Source organism: Diceros bicornis, chromosome 8, assembly GCF_020826845.1.
Source record: "Diceros bicornis minor isolate mBicDic1 chromosome 8, mDicBic1.mat.cur, whole genome shotgun sequence".
Classification (NCBI taxonomy): domain Eukaryota; kingdom Metazoa; phylum Chordata; class Mammalia; order Perissodactyla; family Rhinocerotidae; genus Diceros; species Diceros bicornis.
Window position 1 is genome coordinate 7,177,643 of NC_080747.1, and position 27,862 is coordinate 7,205,504.

General features: G+C 43.5%; 1 protein-coding gene across 1 annotated transcript; it reads right to left on the reverse strand.

The window, feature by feature from the left end:
• On the reverse strand, positions 1-27,831 carry ZBTB49 (zinc finger and BTB domain containing 49). The gene is made up of 8 exons (XM_058546719.1): positions 27,742-27,831; positions 20,263-20,433; positions 16,952-18,054; positions 13,724-13,770; positions 6,831-6,904; positions 5,226-5,308; positions 4,977-5,138; positions 1-1,166 (listed from the first exon to the last, which is right to left on the reverse strand). Exons 2-8 carry the CDS (start codon positions 20,412-20,414, stop codon positions 490-492), a joined length of 2,298 nt encoding a protein of 765 aa, XP_058402702.1. The 5' UTR covers positions 20,415-20,433; positions 27,742-27,831; the 3' UTR covers positions 1-489.
• Positions 27,832-27,862: the final 31 nt, after the last annotated feature.

A 27,862-nucleotide genomic window follows, 5' to 3' on the forward strand; every position in this document is an offset into this window, starting at 1 on the left:
AGAAAGACAAGTTTCATTTATTCAAATTAAATTATAGTATGAGTTTCATATACAAATAAAATCTTTGTGTAAATAAAAATACAAAATGCTACAAATTTCAATCACGTAAAAATGCAAAAATAACATCTGTATTTTACAAATACATATATTTTTTTCCCTTTAACATGACCAAAATGTACAGCAGCTGACCCAAAGTCTGTACTCTTTCATGCTGAAGTCAGCGAAATGGTCTCTCAAGCCTTTGGCCTCTGTGACGCAAGCCTTCCACCCCTGCGTCTGCTTCCACGGGGAACCAGTAGGCCGTTCTTCCCAAACCCTGAGCTCAAGATGCTTCCAATTATCAGCCACAGTCAGGAGGGAAATGGTCCAACCATGCTTGAGCTGCCTAGAAAGGGCTGTCAGGGAGAAATGGCTCCCTCCTGAAGCGTTGAGACCAGTCTGCTGAACTCAGAAAACGCCTCTCAAGTTGAGAACTGCGGATGGAGGGCATTACTGCTCTAGCTCATTTTCATTCTGCAACGTCTTCATCGCCAGCCCCCACAGAGTCATGCTGGAGAAAAACTGTCCTTCGGAGTTCCTGTAAGCCGTGGCAGACGCTCGGCTGCCCAGGGGGTCGCTGCAGTGATTGTCCAAAGCGGCCAGAGACGAGCGGATCATGGACATGCTGTCGGCCTGCAGTGGCTCATCGCTGGCTGAGGCGTCCACGTCCGAGTAAGCATATGCCTGATGCTGCGCTTGCTGCACCTGCGGCTTCCCAAGTTTAACAGGCTCCAAACCGAGCTTCTCCTGGTCACTGAGTCCATGAGGCTGGATCATGGACCGGAACTTACAGTAGGAGCTGGCAGAGTGGCTGTCAAATTCTGTCACTGCATCTTCCACTGGGTGGACGGGGAGCTTGACAGACACGGGCATCAACGTCACTGACACGTCTTGGGAAAAAGAATCTGAGCTCTGAGATTTCTCAAGATCAGAGGTCTCCATGGCCTGAGTGAACTCTTCCAGAGCGTCCTGCCCGTCGTCGTCGGCTCTGCAGTGCATCTTCTTGTGCCGCCGCAGCACAGCAGAGCGCGTGAAGCACTTGTTACAGATCTCACACGTGTATGGCTTCTCCCCAGTGTGAGTGCGGACATGCCTGCGGAGGTCCCCGGACCCCCCAAAACATTTGCCTGGAAAAAGAAAAAGGGATCCTTTTAGAAGAGGACATTCCGGAAGGATCCCCTCCTAAAACACTGGATGACTGTGCTTTGACACGAGCTGAGTCGAGCTCTGCCGTCATCTGCTCACTCTGGAGGACTCCTCCATTCTTCTCCAACTGCAGCCCCCTCCAACCTGCAGCCTTTTGGTTTTGGGTGTCTCAGTGCGAGCCTTCTAGAGACTGTCTGCCTGCACAGGAGTGCCTTGCTGGGTAAGCCAGGGTGCCCCTGCCGGCCCGGCCCATGCTGGGAAACCTTGTCAGTTTTGTTTAAATTTTCATTAATCTAACACAGCCAATCTATAATTTAGAAACAGCTTCTCTAAATGTACTTACGTATTTATCTTTTAACATAATTTTATGCATACTTCTCCTAGTTCTATTTCCTTTCTCTGTGTATATGATCAAGATAGGGGATCTATTTCCATGATTACTCAGAGTAGGTAAGATGATCAGAAGAGAAAAATTAATAAATAACCTTATAGAAGTCATAATATATTACAAAGGACTGCAAACAAACCTCACAATCTATGTGGACATATATTTAGAACTTTTCACTTATCCATATGTCACCTTATTTGAATTCTCAGCTATCCAGCCCTAGTCAAGCAATGGTGGGCTATTTTTAAAAAAAAACCTTTTTTTGAACAATCAAACTAGATGTCAACACCCATGGACTAAATTTTGGGCACTTTTTTCCCCACATAAAAATACTGAAAGCTACTGTACTAACTCTTTCTCTGTGTTTTTACTTCTACAATTTACACACAACATCAGGCTCAGTCTCCTTCACTGTCTTTATAACCTATATATAATATATACTTATTCAGACAAGTGACATTCTGTGGATTAAAAGCTGCACTTTTGGGCTGTTTCCACCTGTTTGCTACTATACTTGATGTTCAATTAGCATCGTTCTTTTTATTGTTTCCTTAAGATAAATTCTCAATAGCAGAAGTACTGGGGAAAGAAGATAACCATTTTTAGGGTCCTTATCACATGTAAAGTTTAGCCATAGCAGAGTTCCCACCAAGGAAGAGGAGTGTAGAGGGTGTTTCTCCTTTATCCCTCAAGTCTAGACAGGCCACAGGCTTGACACATGTCCCTGCCATGAGGACACAGTGGAGCGGCTGCTGCCTCCTGTGTGGAAAATTGAGGGGGAGACAGCTGGCAAGCTGCATGAGCAGCAGAGAGAGGAGGGTCACCTCTGCAGTGGTGATCCTCTGTGCTCTGCCCCTGGAGCACAGAACATGAGTGGTTCCACACATTGGATGAGGGTCATGCCTGCAAGTGAGCCGGCCTGGTGCCGTTATAAATCTAGCCTAAGAAGACTGCCCAGAGGGGCAATGAGACCCCCAAGAGAGAAAATTTCCTCAGAGTAAACTGCTACAAAACCGAGGGCTAGAGGAAGTCCAGCTGGAGGAAAATGCGTGTCTGCATCTTGGAAAGGGCAGTAAAATGCTGGGGGAAGGAAAAGAGAAGGGAAGGGAAGGGAAGGCTGTCTCTAGAAGCAACATGAAAAGAGAATGAGAGACAGCAAGAAAGAAGGAGCTAGGGGAGGGAGGGGAGAAGGGAGAGGGGAAGAAGGGGAGGGAGAAGCATTAAACATCACAAAGCCTAGAATGTGAAGCCATCTTAAAAGTGACCCTGTCTTTTGAATCCAAGAAAATGAAAACATACACCCAAACATGAACTTCTACATGAATGTTCATAGCAGATTTGCTAAGTGAAACAAGTCAGTAACAAAGGCCCACATACTGCATGATTCCATTTATATGAAACATCCAGAATAGGCCAATCTATAGGGATAGAAAGTAGACTAACGGTTGCCTAGGGCTGGGGGTGGGAATGGGGAGCGGTTGCTAATGGGTATGGAGTTTCTTTTTGGGGGCGATGAAAATGTTCTAAAATTAGACTATGGTGAGGTCTGCACAACTCTGTAAATATACCAAAAAACACTGAGTTGTTCACTTTAAATGGGTAGATTTTGGGGCCGGCCCGGTGGCGCAAGCGGTTGGGTGCACGCACTCCGCTGCGGCGGCCTGGGGTTCACTGGTTCGGATCCCGGGCGCGCACCGACGCACTGCTTGGCAAGCCATGCTGTGGCAGCGTCCCATATAACGTGGAGGAAGATGGGCACAGATGTTAGCCCAGGGCCGTCTTCCTCAGCAAAAAAAAAAAAAAAAAAAAAAAAAAGAGGAGGATTGGCGGATGTTAGAACAGGGCTGATCTCCTCACAAAAAAAATAAATAAATAAATAAATGGGTAGATTTTATGATATGCAAATTTTATCTCAATAACACTATTATGTAGGAATATTCTTGCTCCCTTTCCCACGGCCCCCAAGCTGGCCTTATCAGGTTGAGAAACCACGGTTAGGAAGGTGGGGAAGGGGTGGAAGCATAAGACGGGAAGAGAGGGTCCTGCCTGGCTTCCTCCTCTACAGGGGTCTTAGTCAACAGCAGGTCTGAGGTGAGGAGGGAAGAGAAAATTTAACCTTAAATCAAGTTGACGTTCTAATAATAATTTGGAACTGACATTTTAAATTAGTGATTTGAGACTGCATTCATGATTTAAAGTGATGCAATTTCATTTTTTAAAAGTGATCAGAATAGTCATGGAGTTGCCTAAATCTGTATACACTTAAGTGGGAGATAAAAACAAAGTTGCCTTCTGGTTACATCCCAGACGTCCTGCCCTATTTTAGATACCAGTTACAATCAGAAGGAGCCACTGTGAACAGTGCCCCAATTCCAGGCTTTCCACAGCCATACTGAGCATTTTCCCCATTTGTTCTAAACAGGAAATCATAAAAATCGTTATTCACTTATTCACCCATGATTCAATTCGCACTGTCAAGTACTTGTCATGGGCACACATGTGCGCGCGCGCACACACACACACACACCACACACACGCCTGCCCCTAGTTCTTCAGAGGCTCGCACACTCTGTGATCTCAGGTAATGGGTGACTTAACCCGGAGTCCCTGTTTCCTCGTCTGTGCAGTAATGTGCATTGAAACCAAGGGCTGCCACCTTTCCCTCTCCTTCCTTGATGACTTCACTGATGCATCAATTGCCCGCAGAAATGACCTTTGCTTCATAATACAGTCATGCACTGCATCATGATGTTTCGGTCCAGGACGGACCACATAAACAACGGGGGTCCTGTAAGATTAGTACCATAGAGCCTAGGTGTGTAGTAGGCTATACCATCTAGGTTTGTGTAAGTACACTCTGTGATGTTTGCACAATGATGAAATCGCCTGACACATTTCTCAGAACGTATCCCTGTCGTTAAGCGATGCCTGACTGTACATGAGCTCACAGAACCCTCCCTCTTGACCCCACCATGTGCTCCCGATGCTCCAGCAGCACAGACAAACCTGCAGCTCCCACATCCTGCTCTTCAGGCCACTGTGCTCCAGCACCTGCTGCTGCACACCATGCTCTCCTACACTTTTCCAACTGCCTACACCCCACAGACATGGACCAGGAGCACGCAGCACCTGGGACTCCTTATCAGTCACCTTTGTATCTGGAGCATCGAAGACAGTTCCTGTTACCTCAAAGACACTGAGTAAATGTCTGATACGTGAACACAGGAATGAAGGAGAGAAGACCAAGTGAGGTGGTAAAGAAATGACAGTACTCTCATTTTACCCATGATAAGAGGGATGACTTATGTGAGACTCCAAAATAGCCACTGACAGAGGGGGCATGAAGACCAGTGCCCTTGGGATGACCAGGTGACAACCTGGTCTGTAATGGTTAGAAACTTACCACAGGCAGAACAACTGTAAGGCCGCTCACCCGTGTGCCGAATTCTGTGCTTTACCAACTTCCTTTGCATATTAAAAGACTTTCCGCATTCATCACAGGTGAAGACTTTATCCGCCGTGTGTGTCTTTTTGTGCTCTTTCAAGTTACTGAAGTTACTAAACCCTAGAGAGACCATAACAGGTGTTCAGCTGAAGGACTGAGAACATTTTAATCAGTAATCTTCAAGAAAGAGAGAACACTCAGCTATACCTCGACCACAGATGTCACACAAGTGTGGCTTCTCTCCCGAGTGAATGATGATGTGACGCTGGACATCACCAGAGGCTGCAAACCTGCAATGCAATTTGGAAATTCCATTAACATTACTGCAGATCTTTATAACTGCAAGTCACTGAGGGCGGAGATGAACTGCTTCCTACACTCCTTCAGCATGTAATCAGAAGCGGCTTGATGTCACCTGAAATACGCATTTTTAAAAATCTTTACTTTTTTTCTCTTTTTTAAAGGAAAGCAGAAAATGATGCAAGTGTTTTGTGTTTAAAACATTTTTTTCTACCTAGTTTCATTAATCTTTCTTCTTCAGACATGGTCACTAACTTGACTCAGGGAGTAATTCCAATCCAGACCTATGCTCTTTCCTTTCTATTACACTCGATAATAGATTTATACATTATATTTTGGGGGGAAACGTTGCATACAGACGTGATTTTAAATGCATGCCTTACTTTTAAACGGAGTTCAGAAGGCTCACATTTAAAACATTATGCAAAACAAGACGTTCAGTGACCAAGAGTGAAGTGACACCATCTGGAGCAGTAGGGGGTTTACGCCACGAGGCCCCCGAAGTGCGCAGTACACGTTCCCTGGGCACTGAACTTGGCCTTCAGTGTTCAGCCAGCTATGGCAGAAAGGGAGACATGTTAGGCTAGGGAGCTTTTATTTGTTTTCTACCATCTGCAGAGACAAGTGTTTTCCCAGAACTGAATCAAGAGTTGCTTCTTCCCTGGTGTCCCACGGCACGTCCATCAGAGGACTTGACCTTTAACTGTTCCATGTCCATCTCTTCCCCCCAGACTCTTGAGTACGAAGTTATCAAAGGCAGAGAATCTGTACTGTTTATTTTTATGTTTTCCTCACAGCACTCAGCATACAGTAGGTGCCTAATAAATGTTGAATGAATGACTGGTTAAATAGATGAATCAATAAAACGCTCTGTGACTGGTACAGTCCTGGTTGATGCCTGTGGTCCTAGCATGACCATTAGATGAGAGTATGTGGAACTTGCGATAAATGACCCCAGCGAGGGGAGGAAGGGTCCACAGTGCAGTCCTGTGTGCACACAGGAGGGACCATCTCCTCATACTGCATCCACCTCCAGAATGAGACTCTCGGTTGCCAAGTCAATTCTTACTTTCCAAGTCGAAATCCTACCCAGCCCTCACGCTGAGCTCCCTCCTTCCTGCTGCTGAGCTCACAGTCCTATGGGTCTTGGCTGGGGCACTGCCTACCGCCCTCTCTGCTGAAGTCTAGCATTCAGGCTGCAAGTCTCATTTCCCTTACTGGCCAGTCACCTCTGTGGGGGCTTTCATCCATTTTAATACACATTTTTGGAGTGAATGGAAATTTTAGTATAAAATAATTTTGCTTCATGTAAAATCCCATTTCCTGAGACTTGTGTCCTAGATTTTCTTTCTTTCAATTAACATTTCTTTTTGTCATTCTTATATGTGTCACATGAAAAGCCAGAGTGTTTGACTTTAGCTGTGTCCCTTAGTGAGAGTGAGGCCACTGACTTTCAAAGATACCCAGACTAGAGCTGTTCCTTACACACGGGAGAACAAGCCCAGCACTGACCTCTTTCCACAGATTTCGCAGATGTATGGTTTTTCACCAGAATGCCGACGTAAGTGAGTCTGCAAGTTACCTGCCTGCAAAAAAGGAAAAGAAAAAGCATACCAATAATGAAAAGTCTTTTTCAAAAGGCTATAAAAATTCAAAAGGAAAACTGACAGACTTAGCCAGGCTCCAGTCCAACTTCCAAATGAAGACTACATACGCACAACTCAGAAGAAGCCATGCACAAGGCGATCAAGAACCAGCCCCATTCTAACTCTGGGGAGGGCCCCTGCCCAGTAATCTGCTGAACACCGATGTGTTTCCATTCTGTGCTCCTGAGCAAACGCGCTCCGTGTGAGCCCTGGGCTTGTCCCAGCTCAGGCAGCCCTGTGCTGCTTCCCTTTTAAATGGGCCCGGCACACTGTGGAGGCTGTGTTGGTGGCCACTAAGCTTGTATTTTAAACAGACCTTGATGTATTTTATTTTGTGTATTTTTTAACTTGAGCCATCTATATGCAAACATCATTTGAAAAAAAAGTAGCACTTGTTCTTGGTTATTTCAGTATTCATTGTTCCTTCCTAAAAGCATGCTTTCGTTCATAAAGAAGGTGAGACATTTCCAACAAGTACTTCCTCTGGTGGTATAGCTGTTCTGCCTGACAGGTCTGTCATGTTAACTTCTCTGCAAAAACGTAAACCAGGAGATTCACAGTAGTCATCCAGTTGCAGGCCTTTTTTAAAAATTTTTTTCTTTTGTGAGGAAGATCAGCTCTGAGCTAACATGTGTTGCCAATCCTCCTCTTTTTGCTGAGGAAGATTGGCCCTGGGCTAACATCAGTGCCCCTCTCCTCTACTTTACATGTGGGATGCCGCCACAGCATGGCTTGATAATCGGTGCGTAGGTCTGCGCCCGGGATCCGGACTTGCTAGCCCTGGGCCCCCAAAGCGGAGCATGCAAACTTAACCACTATGCCACTGGGCTGGCCCCCAGGTGCAGGCCTTTTATGTTCCTCATTTCTGAAACTAGCAAGGCTTTACAAAGAATAACTTATTTAAATGGAGATCATAAAATAGATTTCCATGTACTACTCAATAGGAAATCAATACTAAATTGCCTAAAGTACAGTGAAATTAAAACTGCAAATGCCTCAGATATTAAAAAAGCTACTGGCTAATGTTTCAAATTAGGATTTGGAAACAAAATCTTCCATTGGTATAATTTAAGTTAATAGTCTCAATCTTTTGTTTCCCTACTTAATTTTTTATAGTGTTCTGTTCCAAAAAAACCACTGAAAGGAATGAATACACCCAATGGTAATAATGTGCAGGCAAGATGCACAAAATAAGCTAAAAAGGGAGAAATAACAGTAGTACCCAACTAACAATCTTGGCTTTGTAAATTTGCAAACTATATTTTAAATAAAATGCAAGGACAGTTTATGGTTATAGGCTTCAAGTTGGGTCTGAAGTCCACCTGTGAGTGGAAACTTACAGGTATATGGAAAGTTATCTGGGTTTTATGATCTATAACATGGAAGATTCTTTATGTCTATGAGACTCTGGGAAACACTGACTTAGATACTACATTTCAGAATATGATAAATATGGCTTAGAAAAAACTCTGGTTTATTTCAGATAACCAAAGAGCAAGAATTTGGCCAAACATTGGGAAATACCCACCTTTCAATAGAATGACTATTAATAATGATAATAAAGCAGCAAATGTCAACAGCAATATACTTTTGGTCTACTGAGACCTTTACATGCATTACCAATCCCCCTTAGTAATTACTCTATTTTCTAGATGAAACACTGACATTCAGATAAGTAAATTAGTTGCTCCAGTTACATGGTTGGGTCAGAAATTAATATTGGCTTGTGTGAGTCTAAACTCTCGTCTTACATGAGGGGAAAACCTGAGGATGTGCAAGTTTCTGTGAATAACCTAGCCTTTGTTGAATACTCAGTAAGACAGAGTCACTCTGCCCCTCAGGAAACAGCTCACTGGAGTTAAGATAATGCACCACTGACTGTTTTAAATCAGTCACTTCCAAATTTCAGAAAAGCTCATCATTTATGTAACAATTTGAATAGCACCATCTGCTCAACTGTTAAATTAAATCCTCCTTGTTCCAAGTTATTTTGTAAACTACGTATTATGATTGAAATGCATTCTGAGTCAATTCTTAGCAACAGTGAATTTTTCCCTTTTTAAATAAAGCATAACAATTGCTTGTTTTCAAAGCAAATATAATTGAATGGTCTTCCACTTAATATTATAATAAACAATAGTAAAACATATCATAATGTTTCTTTAGCTATTTAATACTGGAAATGTATAATGAAAATAATTATCTTTCCCCTAGATAAAGGAGCACATATTAGTCTAATAAATGGCATAAAAGTAGATTAAATAATGGAAAGCTTCGGGTAAAAAAGTCCAATAATGCATTCAGATAATTTATACCAAATTACATAGCAAACTGAGGCCCAGATTATTTGACCTTTAGTCAGGTTTCTTTATTTTTGGTAGACTTTGATATATTTTAGTACTAATTATATCCTAACTACACAGACCATGTCTTAGAAATTATCTGTAGTTTGATCCATGAAAACTCCAGCAAGTGGTAATAATAATAGCTATCATTTGTTAGGAGCTTACTTATGAATGAAGCACTTTGCTAAGAAGTTGCCAACAGTATTTCACTTAATCATCACAATGTCCTTATAAAGTATCATTCACGTTTTACAGAGAAGTAAACAGAGGCTCTGGGAGGGAAATAACCAGCCTCAGCCCTTAACAGCAGGGTCGAATACTCTAACTCAGGTTTGTCTGTGGACTTGAAAGCTGGTCCTGCTGTAGTGCTAAAGGAGGTTTGTAGTAAAGGAAGTTCTATTCTTTCTAAGCAAACACCATTTTAAACTAGGATGGAGTTATCAGAATTTTGAACTGAAAAACTCTGTTGTAGAGAAGAACTAATATTTGATTTGCTGCGTAATTTTAAAAATAAACTCCTTCTAATATGTACTTGAACATCAGTATTTAAACATGATCACACCAACCATATATTCTCTACCAGAACTCTTCTAATAGCAGATGGTTGTTTATATAAAAAGTAGTCAGGGAATCATAAAACTTTGGAGATAAAAGGGAACTCATATCTTAAAAGTCATCTAGTTCAGGAGTTTTAAGACTTTAAAAGGGAAAAAAATCTGGAGATTAACATAGAGATGTCACTTAAAAAACAATGACCGTTATATTAATAAAATGACATTTAACACTGAAAGTGTGGGAAGTATCACCTCATAGTTGAAAATTTAATAACTTAGGACAAGCTCATTACAATATTCTTATTTTCATCCCATGAATGGGATGAAACTTTGTCACCTCTGGCCTCAGAGCCCTGGGAGCCACATTTCTAAGCAGCCTCCTCCAGAATGCAGTACCCTTCACTTACTCCCAGACCCAGGATACCCCACTCCAGACAGTGCTGCTGGCAGGACACCGAGCCTCTCAAATGCATCTTTCTGCACCAGCTGCTCACTGTTTCTATTTCTGCCTCCTTGGAGAGACAAAACAACCCTGCTCCTCTCCCAAAAGACAGCTAAAAGCTTCAAGGTTTTCTTCTCTTGTTTCTCATGGGACAGGCATTCTAGATGGTGTCACTACCTTGGTGTTCTCCTCTGGATCCACCAAATGGTCCAGGTTCTACTCTGCACAGGAGACATCACTCCAAACAGAGCCTCACTCAAGTATGGCATGACTCTTGCTTCCTGAGATCTGGGCATACACAGTGTCCAGAATTATAGTAACACATGTATATTCTGCTGTCACAATCTAGGCTTATTCTGCTTGCTGACTCATTATTAAGGCAGTGGTTAACATTTTTAAAAGACTAACCCTACTAAATACTAAATTGAGTAAACAGCATAAAAGATTAATTCTTACTGTTAAATCTGTTTTCTAAATTTTGAATCTTCCAGAAGGGAAAATACTTACAAACTCTCTTCTATGACAGCAAACACTCTGGCAACTACATGGGAGCATTCCAATGCACTGTAACCACAAACCTTTATTCTAGTTCATATGAGAAATGAACATTAGCTCAAGGCGAAGGACAGGTTAGTGGGCATTATTTACCAAGTACTCCTATGTAAACAACATGGCTGCTCTCTTGACCTCGGATGCCAGAGACTTCCAGGCTACCAAATGCCTCCTTGTCTTCACAGCTCCCCTAAGCAACCTCTTAATACATTTCACATCCTCATCCCACCCCAAACATCTTCCAGGTGGAAATGACTACTTTCTTTCCCATGTTGTTCCCTGTACGTATTTCTGTCCCAGCACTTGCAACATTTCACTGCACTTTATTGGTTATACATCTGTTTCTTCCTATAAACAATAAGCTCCTCGAAGCCTTATTCATCTTTGTGCCCCAGCACATGGCAGAACTTCTTGGACACTGTAGGCTTGCAACAAACACTTGTTGAATGAAGTTTTTTTAAGAGTCCTTGTTCACAAAAATTTCATCATTTCACTATGAAATAAAACAGCAATATACATCTGAAAACTGTAACTATATATAACTCTACATTCATAAAAACCTGACAAAAATACACACACCAACAGAGAAAAGAGGAGGATTTTTGCAGTGTCTATCAGAGAGGGCTGTCCTTGGTGGGACTCAAGAGGGAAAGCATAGGGGCCGGCCCCGTGGCTTAGCGGTTAAGTGTGCACGCTCTGCTACTGGTGGCCCGGGTTCGGATCCCGGGTGCCTGCCGACAAACTGCTTCTCCGGCCATGCTGAGGTGGCGTCCCACAAACAGCAACTAGAAGGATGTGCAACTACGACATACAACTATCTGCTGGGGCTTTGGGGAAAAAAAGGAGGAGGACTGGCAACAGATGTTAGCTCAGAGCTGGTCTTCCTCAGCAAAAAGAGGAGGGTTGGCATGAATGTTAGCTCAGGGCTGATCTTCCTCAGGAGAAAAAAAAAGAGGGAAAGCACAGGACAACGTCTGAAGCAGTGGATAGGGCTGCACATCAAAACTGTTGTATTAAAAAAACACCACCACTTGAGCCCCATCCCAAACCAATGGAGTCAATCTCTGAGGGTGGGCCCTGGCATCAAGGCCAGGGGAAAAGGCTGAGGGCAGACTCAAGATACTTGAAAGTCTGGTTTTACTTTATTTGGTTAGTAATGAAGAGTCATGGAAGGGTTCCAAGCAAGAAAAGGACAGAAATTTTTATTATCACAGTTTAAATGTATAAAGGGCTTTCAAAGGTCTATTTTTTCATTTAATCCTCCTAATATCCCCATGAAGTAGTAGTATCCATATTCTAAGAATTATAAAAATGAGGCCCAGAGAAGTCGTAATTGCTAATTATTAATGGTCATTAATCCAGGCCTTATGCTTTCCCACTACACCAAAGCTGGTGAGATTAAAATGGTGGTGGTGGGGGTGGGGGTGCCTTAGGGAGACAGATCTGCAAGAGCAGAGAGGACTGAAGAGATGAGAAAGGAGGTGATGGCAACAGGACGGGGAAATAACTATGTTTCCTGAGTTCACACCAACTATGTGCCAGGCAGAATTCTAAGCACTTAATCTTATTAACTCATTTACTCTACACACTCTATTGGGATCAGTAATCTTATTACCCTTGTTTTACAGATAAGGAAACTGAAGCGCCAAAAGGTTAGGTAGCTTGCCCAAGGTCAGAGTAGTAAGCCAGAGGCAGGATTCAGATCCAGACTGTCTGGCTCTAGAACCGAGCTCTGAACCCCCAGGCTAGGCTCATATGAAGAAGCACAGGCCTCAACCAGAATGGCAGCTGGAGGACTGATCGCTTGTTCAGTTATCAGAAACTTACTGTACATTTAGCGGGTGCTAGGCATTCTCCTGGATGATAAATGAAACACAGCCCTGGCCAGCAGTAATGACGCAAAGCAAGATGTCAGGACGTGGGGAAACGAGGGAGGGGAAACTGGAAGAGCTGGCTCCGCGGGGAACGTGTCAAAAGAGGGCGCTGTTCTTGCTGTTTCTGTGCTCCATAGGGCCTGCCTGCACAACTCTCACCAGAAGTCTCCATTCCTCCATCAAGGCCCAGCCCCAAGGTCCCTGCCCCACTGAAACGGCACTTGCACATGCTGCTACTACAGGATTTATCATGCCGCGTGTAGAAACAGCCGTGCGCTGACTGTTTCCTCTGCAGGACTGCGCATTTGCTCAAGAGCAGCTTCTGTCTTATTTACCTCTGGAACACCAGTGCCTGGCACGTGGCAGATGGATAGTTACCCTTCAATTTCAGAAGGAAAAGAAGGTTCCCATAAGCCATTCTATTACATTCAAAATTTTCTGTAAAACATTAAATCTCTAGGTTTCTTTATGTTTAGTGCCCAGATAAGTACACAGCCCATAGGAGGGCCCAACAAATGTTGGCTGAATGAGGGAATGAATACGTGTCCAAATGATCTTAATAGTGGTCAGCTCAAAGGTAGTAAGAGCAGGGAATGAAAACTGTTTGGTCTTTTCCCAACATCCTCACATCCACAGTCCCACTAAGAACAAGACGACATTTATCTTGGATCTAGCCCAGCATAATTTGCAGCCTCCAGGTGGATGCTCAATATGGTTTACTGGGAAAAAGAAGAAATATACTAGGATTGGATCCATTCCTTATGGGGGGATAAAAGGTATTGTGAGAGTTCACATGCTTATAAAAAATAGTATTTTTTTCTCAATGAACTAGAAATTTGTTTTCTTGAAAATTATTTTCTCCTGAGTCTGAAGTCTGTTAAGTTATCATCAGAGGCTTCTCTCACAAGTCCAAAAGTATATCTTACTTATAATAAAAATAAACACTGGGTTTCAGGTTTCCAATTATTAACAGTAAATAAGAGTATTCCCACCTGAGAGAAATGTTTCCCACAAATGTTACATTCAAAAGGTTTCTCACCTAAAACAAAACAAAACAACAACTTGTAAAATCATTAGTAATACTGGCACAATAATTTCTGTTTAAAATGTTTAGATGATCTCCTGTGTCCTATCTTTCAAAACAGAGCATTAGGGCCAGCCCCGTGGCTTAGAGGTTAAGTGCGCGCGCCCCGCTGCTGGCGGCCCGGGTTCAGATCCCGGGCGCGCACCGACGCACCTCTTCTCTGGCCACGCTGAGGCCGTGTCCCACATACAGCAACTAGAAGGATGTGCAGCTATGACATACAACTATCTACTGGGGCTTTGGGGGAAAAAATAAATAAATAAAATTATAAAAAAAAAAAAAACAGAGCATTAAGTTCTTTACCCTAATAGTAGGAAAATGGGGAGTTCTCTACATCCTCATAATCACCTCTCTCATCCTTAGATGACAGGCAGAGATGATAAAAGTGAAATCCATGTTAACTTTTCTCTAAAAAATTAAATTGTTCTCCAAAGATAAATCTATGTTAAAATCAAACATTTATTTGCATTCAAACCATCCCTAGGTTTTGGACACAGTCTTTCCCTTCAGTTGACAATCAAATGTGAGTTTTCTTGCTGAACAGCACGAGCCTTGTTCACCTGTCCTTCAGCCTGACTCCTCCACTTCACCACTGATTTCTAACAAAACTAGGGTGATGCATTCACACCACCCAAGGCGTGAACACGGGAGAGCCCAAAACGGAGTGGGAACTCCTGAAAGTGGGGCAGGGAAAAAGCCCCTCTCCACTGCCTTTCAGCCTTGGTATGCAACATACTAACAGGGGAAAACAAGATTTCATTATGGGAGATGTGCTCCCCTGCTGACTTCTTCCTCACCTCTGATTTTAGTGACTCTGAATAACTATGTTTTGGCATAGAATAGATCGTAGTGAATGCAACTCTACTACAAAGAAACCACAGCAGTTCTGAATATAGTCTCTAGAAAAGGATCTGCTCAAAAGTATACTTCAAGGTACCACCTTTAATCTATATAACCCTAATGAACAGACTTTGAAGACCAAGAACTTTCCATTTTCCCCATTCCCCTCAAATCAAGTGGCTTCATTAAGAGTCTCTTTAAGAAATAACAACATTTCCCTTCTTACTGTATTGCTGGGATGTGCTAGCTTGCTAGCTTTCTCGGCTCCTGCCAGGATTTTTTTTGTGAGGAAGATTAGCCCTGAGCTAACATCCATTGCCAATCTTTCTCTTTTTACTGAGGAAGATTGGCCTTAGGCTAACATCCGTGCCCATCTTCCTCTACTTTATATGTGGGACGCCTGCCACAGCATGGCTTGATAAGCGGTGCATAGGTCTGCGCCTGGGATCTGAACTTGCAAACCCCGGGCCGCCAAAGTGGAGCATGTAAACTTAACCACTACACCACCAGGCCGGCCCCAGGATATTTTTATTTTGATCTTTTCCTGAAACTGTTTAATGGCTTCCTCAAGGATGAGGGGGGAGCTTCTGACCCTGAGTAATTATAATCATATTAATTCTGTATTCTGGGACTATATTTATGTCTGAAATTATGGGGATAATAATGTTAAGTTAAACCTCCATTATGAGACATGAAAGTTTGAAAAAAAAGTCACTGGTTACTAAGCCTTACAAATGACCAGGGTTAACAACCCTACTCCAGTGGTTCTCAAATATTTTGCTCTCAGGACCCCTTCACACTCTTAATAATGAAGGACTCTCAAGAGCTTTTGTTTGTGTGGGCTGTATCTGTTGGTATAATCCACGTTAGGAATGAAAATTGAGTGATTTTTAAAACACACAACCAGACATTTCACTGGCCACCAGAGTGTGGCCTCATCACACATCCTGCAGCCCTTAGCTGACTCCACTGCACACTTAGAGAAGGAGAATGAAAAGGCAACACCCTACACTATGATGGAAGTAGTTTCGGCCTCACTGACTCTCTGAAAGTGTTCCCCAGATCACACTTTGAGGACTGCTGCCCATCTCAACTGAGTAACTATGTCCCAGGAAGCACCTTTGCCATATAACTGTATGACTACTGTCAATCAAAGATGTTCTCTCAGAATAAACAATTTAATTTTTGTTTCCTTTAAAGCTAAACAGTCAAGTTTCTCAATAAAAATTATAGTGATCATTAGGGTCTAGGAAATTTAAGCAAACAGAATGAGCTGTTATGTTTTTTCAGGGCAAAACTGAGTCAACAATATTGCCTTCGTATGGAGTAATTTTGAACCACTAGTAATAATAATGATTTAAAATACATTAGGATTTATAAAGGGCTTTCACAAATATTAGTTAAGTCTCCCAACAATACAATCAGGTACTAAACATCAAAGCAAACTTGTGAATGAATGTCGCATCAATAAATGCAATACATGAGCACCTTAAGAGCAGTGATTTTGGAAGCATCTTGTAGCATATTACTTCTCATGCCTATGAGGTAACTGTCATTAATTTATAATGTATATGAGAGTCATCATGTTTAATTACAGGAAGGAAAGTAATATATACGTATCGTATAACGTAATGTATACGTATAGTGTAACACTTAAAAAAGCTTTTGGAAAAAGTAAACTTTTTGGAAAGAGGAGGAGGTATGAATTAACATAATAAAACTTTGAAATTCAATGTTCAAAATGGAATAATTTTCATTTGAAAATATCAAATGGTCAAAGCTGATCCTTATTAAAAAGTTTACCCCCTGCCTCCCAAATCACAATTTTTAAAATCAGATATTTAAATTACTTCCAACAGAACTTTTAGAATTACACAAACTAAATTATTTTAGTCTGAACTAACCTAAATTATGCTTTTAAAAAATAAACAATCTAATTCTAAAGAGACAACTAAGTATCACTTATCTCTTTTAGAATTAATTTGAAATTTTCATTGCATCAAAATAATTACTATACTTCTTTAGAGATGGAAAGTTTATCAGATAAAACTGTAATTAAAATAAAAAGTAAAACTGGCTCTATGAAAGCATTTACATAACTTCAAGATTATTCTTTAAAAGGCATCACCAAAAATATAAAATAAAAAGTAGCTAACGCTCCTTGATTTTTTTGGTTAAATATCAATGATGTCATCAAGCAATAGCAAAACTTCTTACAAAAACAGGAGCAGGCAGTGGTGTCTGATCATCTGCATTACTTCCTCTCCGTTTGCCTGCGGGTACTGAATCAGTGTACCTGTATGAGACCGTTTGTGAAGCTCCAAATTGCTTGGGTGTTTAAAAGGTTTTCCACACAATTCACACGCATACTGTCTCTGTGACTGAAGCGTCTGGGACTGGTCTTCCAGTGCCACAGGGTCTTCAGGCCTCTCCATTTCATTAATGCAATTAAAATTCTCAGAATTGATGTGTTCTTCACTTTCTTTTGCCTCAGGACTTTGGCCGCTAACTTTCTCTACAGTATTTTCACGTGCAGATTCAATCCTCTTTGTTAAACCATCATCTGACTTGGGGTCAGACGTTTGCGCTGCAGATTTCTGTGACTTTAGGAAGTTTAGCTTCTTCAGGTGAATGGCCTTTTTGAGCCTCATCTGTTTGGTAGGTTGTTGGCATGCGTTGTCTGACTCAGGGTCCGGGGCAGATTCACTCAAAGCCTGGGCCAGGAAGTTGGAAGGCAAGTGCTCAGCAGACTCCAGGACACATTCGGAATGACTGACAGCACACGGCTCGTTTTCTACGGCACTGAGGTCTGTGGATGTGCTGAAAGTGAAAGGCTGCTCAATTATTCTCTCGTGATTGGGACAAGTAGCTTGTTTATAGTACTGCTTACTGTAAAAGTTTCTGAGTTTGTAGTAGTAATTTGGCTGTTTGAAAGGCAGTTCTGTGCAGCTGCCATCTAAAGTATCAGGGGCTTGTTTTGATGCTTCACCTGTAGAATGATGAAGATTAACTGATGGCGGAGCATGAGAATGTGAGTCATCCAAAACTTTACCATGCTGAACGTCTGCAGAACACTCCTGCAGCAAAGGAGGAGGGTAGTTTTCACTTATAACACAGTTATCGTGAGGAGTCAAAGTGCTCTGCAGGGAGAATGCACTGTTACAAGGCATGCCAGATGGCTGGTCTACTGTGGTTGATTTTAAAAATGTGTGACACAGATTCAGAACGTTCTGAACTTGCAAACACTGTGCTATGTCCAGCATGACTTGTATATTGTCTTGGTTAAGATCTAGATGAGAAGTGTACATGAAGTCCAGGATCTGCCCAATGCCGCTTACATTTTTAATATCCAAGTGAAAAACATCATTCTTCTGGCCTGAAGAATTCTGAAAGAGACTCCTGATAAAAGAAAAGATATCTGCTTACAGTGTTAATTCATACACTGATAACTTTTTCTTATAAATAATATTCATGTTAATATTCAAAATTACTATCCTTCTACAAATGCCAAGATTTTAAAATTATGTTTTCATCCTTTAAAAAACTGTGGCAAGCCATCCAGTAAAGCAGTTTGCATGAATTAGTGTGTTTAATATCCAACCTTTCAAATAGATCTCAAAGAAAAATTTTGAAATATACTCTTTGTTCTTTTTTTCAAAATGTAATTATCCATATATATTATTAATTGCATACAGATAGGATATGCAAACTAAAGGACACACATTTTTCAATATTTCATGTTTAGTCTGACAAATTATATATTTCAGGTCATAAAACACATACAAAAATATTTCCATATCTAGGTGCCTTAAATGCATTTAAAAATAAACATAGCTATAAAAAACCAATACACATACACACTCATTTTAAAAATGATACACTCATTTTAAAAATTTTAATATTTTAATTGTGGCAAAATATACATAACATTAAATTAAACACTTAAATATGGTTCAAATGGTAAATTCAGTGGCATTAAGTACATTCACATTGTTGTGCAACCATCACCACTATCCATTTCCAGAACCTTTTCATCATCCAACAGAAACTCTATACTCATTAAACAACAACTCCCCACTCCCCTCATCCCCCGGCAACTACCATGCTACTTTCTGTCTCTCTGAATTTGACTACTCTAGATACCTGACATACACTCATTTTGTAATCAGTAATTTAGTTGGCTGTCAGAGGTTTTTCAGCCACCCAGTGATCCCAAAACCAGGAGTGGGAAAAGCCCTATGAGTCAATGAGGAAAAAAGGACACCATAAAGCCCAGACACTTTATTCTGGGCACAAGTTCACAGGAGAACAAATTTGTACTGTGTATAAAACGCCAAGCTGAGTAAGGTAAATTGTCTTGCAAGTTTGTTGAAGACATTTTATCAAATGCAATAATCTGCTTCCCCCAAACAGCCTTCAGTTCTGTTCTTACCTAAGGAAAAGCCAAATTAGAAGTGGGGTGGAGAAAACTCAAAACAGCCAATGTATCACAACATGTAAACCCAACTGTCTTGGAAGACGGAAGAAACAGTAGCAAAGCCCGAGTCTGGGGCCATTTTGCACAGGGACAATAAGCACCGCCTACCTCAGTGAGTTGACCCATTACAATATGCACTTACAGCATCTACAATAGCTGAGGTTTAACCTGATGATTCAGGATTATAGAGGAAAGACTAAATCATGTTCCATGTATTGTTTACTAGAGCAGTAAAATGGCATACATTTTAGGGAAAAAATGGTACTAAAAAAGAAGCTTTAGCACTTAAAGAGAGATAAATCTCAGTTAATCAGAAAATGTATGTAGAATACTTAACTCTAATAATGTTAAAATAGATGAAATACTACTGCTTTATATTATTTGTAAGTAAATCTTTCATATAAGCAATAATGACTACAGGAATAAGTAAATTCACTTCAAACCTGTTTTCACAGAATACTCAAATGAGAAACAAAAAGTTTTAATTTAAAAACAAAACAAAACAGTATGTAGGAAGTTTTCCTCTCTCCAATTTCTTATCACAGAAAAGTTCTTACCAGAAATTCTATTCCTCAATCTTTATTTATTTATTTATTTTTGGTGAGGAAGAGTGGCCCTGAGCTAACATCTGTTGCCAATCCTCCTCTTTTTTTTGCTTGAGGAAGACTGACCCTGAGCTAACATCTGTGCCAATCTTCCTCTATTTTGTATATGGGATGCTGCCACAGCATGGCCCAATGAGTGCTGCAGAGGTCCGTGCCCAGGATCCGAACCAGCGAGCCCCGGGCCACCGAAGCAGAGCACATGAACTCAATGACTAGGCCACTGGGCCAGCTCCTATTCCTCAATCTTTTTATCCTAAAAGGATGAGAAATATATACATAAGACTGACATTAATTAGAATTATTAAAATCAAAGACAAAGTGCCAAAATACTTTCAATAACCCCAAATATATTTTAATTAAAAGGCTCTCTTCCTCTCAGGCTACTCTAAATACAAAAGCAAAATACGCACAATGTGCTACAAAAGGAGGATTGTGAAATTTCAGGAAAAAATAAAATGTAGTCAAAATATTTCCATGCTAGCTTTTTCTCCATACAATCTGAAGAACAAAGTCTAAAATACATACCTAAAATACTGACTGAACGCTGCTAGAACATTCTTATGTGCTTTAAAGCAGACTCCTTTCACCACCAACATACAGTCACAAAGCAGGCCCTGAATACGCTGCTCGTGCAGTTGCTGGAGGAGATGGCAGCTGTGAGTAGCAACTGGGTCCATGCTCAACCATTCAGGAGACCTGCAACAGAGAAGGCAGATCAAATAGTGATTGTCGATGACATGAATGGAAACCAAATGGCACCAAAACCCACTGATTGATCTGTGGTTCACTGTCATGATTCCCTGTCACAATTAAAACAAACAAACATACAAACTTTGTCTCTCAAGCATCTAGACTAGTGCTGTTCAACAGAACTCTCTGTGATGATCAACTGTGGTTGTTCCGTATCTGCACTGTTACAGTAGCCATCAGCCACATGTGGCCACTGATCACTTGAAATATGGCTGGTATGATCAAGGAACTGAACTTTTCATTTAATAATATGACCATGATAATACGATATGCATTTCTCTTATTTCTACTTAGGAATACTTCAATGAAAAAATATACATATATAAATACTTATAAGGTCAGAAAAAAGCCAACTGGATAAATTCAAATCAATATTTATTGAGCACCTGTATATGAGGCATTCAATTAGAAGTTGAAGAAATTAGGAGCCTATTTAGGGAGATAAGGTTCAAGTCAAAATAAATTAACACCACTAGACAATGATAAAAGAGGTATCTCAAAGCAGCATGTCCATTCATTCGTTCATGCCGCTCTCATAAGGCGCCACCTGAACAGAGACCTGAAGGGAGTAAGAGACTGAGCTTCGCAGGTACCCGGAGCAGAAATACTTGCAAGCATGAAGGGTTTGAGGCAGGTGCTTGATGAGCTCGCGAGTGTGGCCGAAGCCAAGAGAGTTGTAGGAGATGACGAGAGAGACAGACAGACAGACAGAGAGACCGAGAAGGGAAGGGGAAGGGGGGTGGGGGAAGGGGAGAAGAGGGTCAGACCACGTAGAGCCTTGCAGTCCCTTTTAAGAATGCTGACTTTGATTACAAATGAGATGAGAAGCCATTATGTGGATACAGTTTCATCACTCAACATCTATTTATTGACTGACCACTGTGTGCCAGGTTCTAGGGCTACAACAATGAATAAAACACACCAGGTCCCCAACCTCATGGAACTTAAATTCTAGGGAAGGAAACACACACACAAAAGTACACGATACAACTAAACAAAATAGTTCAAGCCAGACACTTGAATACACAGATGAGTAAGACACAGGTTCTGATGTCCAGGAGCTCAGGCCATTAGGAGATGATTCATGGAAGGGGAATAGTGGAGAGAAATGAAGTCAGCTTGGGACAAGACTGTGGTCGTTAAAATGGTAGTTTGGTACACTAAAAACCTAAAAAACCATTATCTCCTTTATTTGCTTTTAATCTCAGTGCATTATATAAGTAATATTCAGTAATTAGCACTACTGAAAAGTCACTAAACCACGAAGCTAAAATCTAAGCTTTTTAACATGGCTCCTACTTCGATTACTATTATTATTATTGCCTTATCTCCTATTACTCCCAGTATGTACCAGCCAAAATAAACTACCTGCAGCTCCCCAAACAAGCTATGTTCTTGGTCAGTTTTGGAGCCCTAGCCCACTACCCATTAGCTATACGACCTTGGGCAAATGACTTCTCCATGTCCTACCTTCCTCATCCTATCTCACAGGTTATTGAGATAACTGTGAGAGAACCCCTGTGAACTTTTAGAATAGCACTTGGCATATATAAGTACTCAACAAATGTTATCTACAAGGAACACCTGGAGAGCCTGTTAAAAATGCAGATCCCTGGACACAGGCCCCAAGTTTTGTTTGCTCTAGGTGGGGCTAGGTATCTGCACTGTAAGCATCTGGGTGATTCTGAAGTAGGCGGGTTGCAGACCTCTGCCTTGCTCTCTCAACCAAAAGCCTCTGGTTCTGATAGTTCCCGTCCTGGGAAGATTTTATTTACATCTGACTTTCCCACCTTCCATATAACACCCACTCCCCTATCAGGGCTCAGCTGAGCTGCCACCTACTCCTATAAGCCTTTCCTGATATTCTTAACATATTCCCTCTTCCCCACTGTTCCCTCCTCAAGTCTGTCTTTGGGGTCACTCTTCTGCCATCTTACCCCATAACATACTTCCATAAGATAACCCGTCATTATGTTCCATCATTTGTGTCTCCAACTCTGCTGTGAGCTCTGAGGGTACTACCTTATTCATCTTTGCCTGGCATGTAGCAGATATTCAACCACAAAAATTCATGCTAGCTAACCTCTGTTGCTAATTAATGGTGGTTAGTAATGTTTTCTATTTGTCTTTTTGACTCCCTCTACATTCCCCACAATGGCTCTTCTAAATCCTTTCCATTCTCTCCATTCCCACGTTTGTCTCCTTCATCCATAAAAATGACTGTGACCCTGACTTCACTAAGAAGCTTCAGCCCATGGATAACTTGATATAACCTGAATGCCTTTAATTTCTTTTCTCAATTCCAAATTTCCCACTCACCCCTCCCTCAATTCCTTCAGCTTCACAGGATGAAGTGTGCCTTCTCCTTTCCAAAGCAAACTTCCCCTCTCCCCTTGCCCTATTCCCACCTGCCTCCCCCAGGATTTGTTTCATAATCACTCCTTCTACTGCTTCACTCTGTCCTTCACTGGCTCATCAGTTCCTACAAACACACCAAGATCACCCCATGTTGAAAAAAAGGAAAACAAAACACGACAACAAAACCCTCCCTCTAGGTACATCTATTCATCATGGACCTCTCTTACACTTTTCAAAACAGCAATCTACACATCCCACTTTTCTTTCTTACTACTCCTGTTTCACCTTGCCACCCTGCTGCCATTCTCACTATGCTGAAACAGACTTGCCCAACATGGCCTGGACTCAGTCCCACCCTGCCAGCTTTCTGCAACATGTGGTACTGTAGTCTGCCCACCTCCAACTCAAAGTTCCTCCTTCCCTAGAATGCTTCTGGTTCTCTTACTGTATCCCTGATCTGTTCCATCTCTATGCTGTACTTCTTTCTCTGAAGCCCCCCAAATGTCAACGTCCCTTCAGATTCAGCACCTGCACCCTCTTTTCTTTCCCTTGACAATCACATCTATTCTTGGCCTTCATCTGTTCTAAGCAGACAACTCCTCAATTTGAAACTTTAGCTTTGACCACCAGTTCCAAATGTTCAACTTTCTGCTAAACATCTCCAACTGTAAGACCCCTCAACTTAGCATCTCCAACACTCCTCCCCCATCATCTCACTCCCAGCTGTATACTTATGGTTCCCCTATTTCTTTACGGAAAGCTTAGTTTTTGGTATGTTGAGTTTGGAGCATTGGCATGACCTCCTGCTTTGAAATCAGAGTGGTATTCAGAGAAAATGGAGACCAGAGATGATGTCATCTTTACAGAGCAACACTGAAACACTGGGAGTGGATAATATTAACCAACCCAAGAACACAGAAACGGAAGCATTATGTCAGGCGGTGGAGCACTGTCCCCAGTGTTGAGTCCTCAAAGGTACTGAACAACCAAACGATTGAGTAATCAGTTACCTACCCCTGCCCCATTGGTTGCCTGAAAAGAAAAGGCTTCCTGGTTTATTATTATTAGCTATCATTTACTGACTGCTTACTACAGGCTGGGCACTGTGTTAAGCACATTATACCCATTAACTCAAATAATGCTACAAGAACCCTATTACGACCATTTTACAAGTGAGGAAATTAAGAAATGGGGATTTTAGGTAACTTGCCCAAGACTGTAAAACTGTTTTGTTCCAAAGCCAAGATTTAAATCCTGGTTCCTAAACCCTGGAGTCTATGCTATCTTCCATGAGAAAAGGACATTAAAAAACACAACACAGAACCTTCCTCCATAGACTTAAGTGTTAAAATGCAGCAAATATTCTGAATCTACATTAGATATTTTCTAGCTATATACAAGTGATAAAGAGGAAAAATTCTTTGGAATGACTCTTAGAGTTATGATGATATGCAAAGTTATGAACCATTCCACAATTTACTTTGACCATAAAAATTTTAACTATTCTATATTATTTAATGTAATTCTCTAATTGCTTCATGACTTCAATCCTGTACTTCCTCAATAAGATTATAAAAAGCTCCAGAAAAAGAATCAGCATCTTATATTTCTTATGTGTCCTATGAATAACAACTATAAATAATAATGTATCCTGCACCTAATAACACATATTTATAAAATGTTTCCTATATGCTAGCCACTATTCTAAGTTCTTTATACATATTAACTCATTTAATTCTCAGGATAACTGTAAGATAGGTACTACTACTACTATCCTCATTTTATAGATGAGGACATGGAGGCACTTGGCAGATTAAAGATGAGAGCAACTTTTTTAACACTCCTCCTAAGGGCAGGATTTAGGTTTCTTCCCCTTGAACCTGAGCAGCTTCTGCCTTAATCAGTAGAACAGGCAAAAGCAAAGGTGTGAAGCTGTGCTCATCTCTGGGCCCAGGACCTAAGAGCTGACAGCTTCCACCTTCCACCTTTCAGAACACTGGCCCTGGAAGGCCTGAGTCAGCAGTCAGACTGTAAGATGCCCAAATGGAGAGCCACAGGGAGCAGGAGAAAGACTCAGCTGACCCCAGCCTTCCAGCCACCCCTTCCCAGGTACCAGATATAGAAGCAAAGCCCCAGTGAACTCTCCAGCCCAGCCCCCCTCAAGCTGAATACCACGTCCAGTCAACACCATGTGGAGCTGAAGAACTGCCCAGCAGAGCCCTGCCTGAATTCCTGACCCACAAAAATGTGAGATAAAATAAAATAGTTTTTAAGTCACTGTTTTGGGGTAGTTTGTTGCATAGCAATAGATAACCTGATCAGGTACAGAGAGGATGGTCACACAGCTAATAAGTAAGGGATAATCAATAAGGGGCAGAGTTTTGTTTTGTTTTTTTTTTGGTGAGGAAGATTGGCCCTGAGCTAAGATCTGTTGCCAACCTTCCTGTTTTTGCTTGAGGAATAATGGCCCTGAGCTAACATCTGTGCCAATCCCCCACTTCGCATGTGGGTTGCTGCCACAGCATGGCTTGATTAGTGGTATAGGTCTGCGCCCGGGATCCAAACCCTTGAACCTCGGCCGCTGAAGTGGAGCACACTGAACTTAACCAATACACCACCAGGCCAGCCCGAGTTGGGATTTAAACCCAGGAAATCTGACTCCAAAGCCCACAGCTTACCCACTACTTCAAGTTACATGTGACAGATCAAAGGCTTTCCTTGGATCAAATCAGTTGCTTCTTCAGTCTATTGCCTATGCCTGATTGTTCAGGTAACCCCACAGATAAGCACCTTACGGCACAGCACACTGAGGACTAATGCACGGCACACAGGTGGTCTGGTGTGATACAAGGAGCACAGGGCTCTCTTCCAACTTTGCAGCTAACTCACTTTGTGACAAGGAGCAAAAATCTTCGGTGGCAAGACATGTTCTACATCTGTGTTACTGGTCAGCTTATCTCTGGTACCTAGAAGAGTGCCCTGCACACAGCAGGTCCTCAACAAACAGTTTTTGGATGGATGGAGACCCTGGGGCTCAGTTTTCTCATCTATAAAAATGGAAACGTCCCCCACTGGGTTAGATACTCTCTAAGGTATCTTCCTGTTCTAAGTGCTACAAACCTATACCAGGAATGTGATGGTGGAAAGACAGACTGACTGGCATCAAAAAGAGTGGAAATATAGGAAAAGAGAACAAGAACAAACTTAGACAGATGTGAATGACAGGTGCTTCTAAAGGGAACAAGAGTCAGAACGGAATTTTAACCTACAGAGAGGGCTCCTAGAGCAATGGCCCTTCTGTTCTGCAGGGCAATTCCTCAACCGGTCAAACACCACAGGACAGAATCTGGGGAAGTTTGTTCAGCAGGCCATCAACAGATTAGTTCTCCAAGGGTCCGCAGTTCACACCCCTCAGCACCAAGCCTGCCTGAGAGTGGTCCTCCCTTCCTCTTTGGCCACCATGTTTTTCAGATGGCTTATTCCCACCCCACCCCAACCCCAACGACAAAAGCAGTGGCTTCCAGCAGACAAGCCTGGATCCTTGTCTTCCTCTATAATGATCTCCCACCCAGGCAGGCCAGTTCAGTTAAGCTGACACCGTGTCCTAATCTGCGGAGACATCCGGTGAGGACGGCATGCTGAAGAATTGAACCACACCCGTTCCCCGCCCTCCAGCGGCTGGTCTCGGTCTCCCCGTCACTCAGCGACTTCACAGAGCGCCCACTGTGTCATGTTCACCGAGGACGCGACGGTGAACGGCTCGATCCGGCCATCCACGCCTTCACGGGGCGTCAGTGTCGCAGGGGGAGCAAGGACAGCCCCGGCCCAGGGTACGCTGAACGGGGAGCAGCAACTCATCTGGGGAGGAGGGAGAGGGACAACTTCCCGGAGGAGGACACCTGCGCTGAGACCCGAACGTGAAGTCCGCCGAGGACGAGGACGAGGACGGGAGCTCGCCGCGCGTCTGCAGGGGATCAAACGGCACCGACGCGGAAGCGCCGGCAGGAACCGGGCGCGGCGCCCGGCCCACGAACCGCATCGCGAGCGCCCTGCGTTCCGACCCGGTGGCCGTGCTGTCCCCTCTCGGAAAACACGTCCCTCCCTGTCCACTGCGCTGACTTCTTCTGCCATGGGCTGGACTGTCCCCCAAATTCACACGCGAAGTGCTCAGGCCCAGCCCCCGGGCGTGCGGCTGCATCCGGAGAGGGGCCTCGCAAGAGGAGATGAGCTAACAGGAGGTCGCTGGCCCCACCTGGCTGCGTCCTTGTGAGGGCAGGAGGGACACACAGGGACCCCAGCGGCGTCCCGCACAGGGGAAGCCGGGCGGCGAGGACACGGCCGGCCCGGGGAGCGCCCCGAGCCCGGCCAGAGCGTGGGTGGGGATGGTGAGCGTCGTCAGCCCCGGCCTGCGGGACCCAGACACCCCGCCGCAGGCCCAACGCCGCCCGTGCCCGGGGACCGCCTCCCCGTCCCCGGGCGCGCGCGCGTCATGTCCCCCGCTGCCCCCGCCTCAGGACGCGCGGGGGCCGGCGTGAGGGGACGGTGCCGGGGCGGCCGAGGCACCCGGGCGCGGCGCGGCCGCGGCGGCGGCGGGGAACAGCACCCGGGCGGTCGGGGCGCCGAGCAGCCGGCCAGCTGCGCCGGGGGGCGTCCAGGCCGCGGGAGCCGCTCGAGGGGCAGGCCCCGCGCCCGGACGGGGACCGGGACCGCACCCGGTGTCTGAGCCGCGCCCGGCGCCCTCGCCGGTCACCTCACGCCGACCCCACCGCTCCCCGCCGGCCCTCGGCGGCCCTGCCCTGCCGGCCCCGGCGCTCGGCCGGGACTCCGGGCCGCTCCCACCGCGCCGCACCCGCCCGGCCTCGCGAGACCGGCCCCCCGGCCCGGCGGCCCCCTCACCCTCGGAGGCCGCTCCTCGCCCCGCCGCGACCTCTTCACCTGCCGTCCCCTCCCTCAGCGCCGCTCGCCGGCCTCCGCCGGCCGCGGAACCATCCCGGCAACGCCCCCACGGCCGGCCGGG

Excerpts from the sequence above, each read along its gene's own strand:
- ZBTB49 (XM_058546719.1), bottom strand. The coding sequence starts at position 20,414 with ATGGACCCAGTTGCTACTCACAGCTGCCATCTCCTCCAGCAACTGCAC. Across the intron at positions 18,055-20,262 it reads GCGTTCAGTCAGTATTTTAG|GAGTCTCTTTCAGAATTCTT; the intron begins GTATGTATTTTA and ends TTCTTTTATCAG. Across the intron at positions 5,139-5,225 it reads GTGTGACATCTGTGGTCGAG|GGTTTAGTAACTTCAGTAAC; the intron begins GTATAGCTGAGT and ends TGGTCTCTCTAG.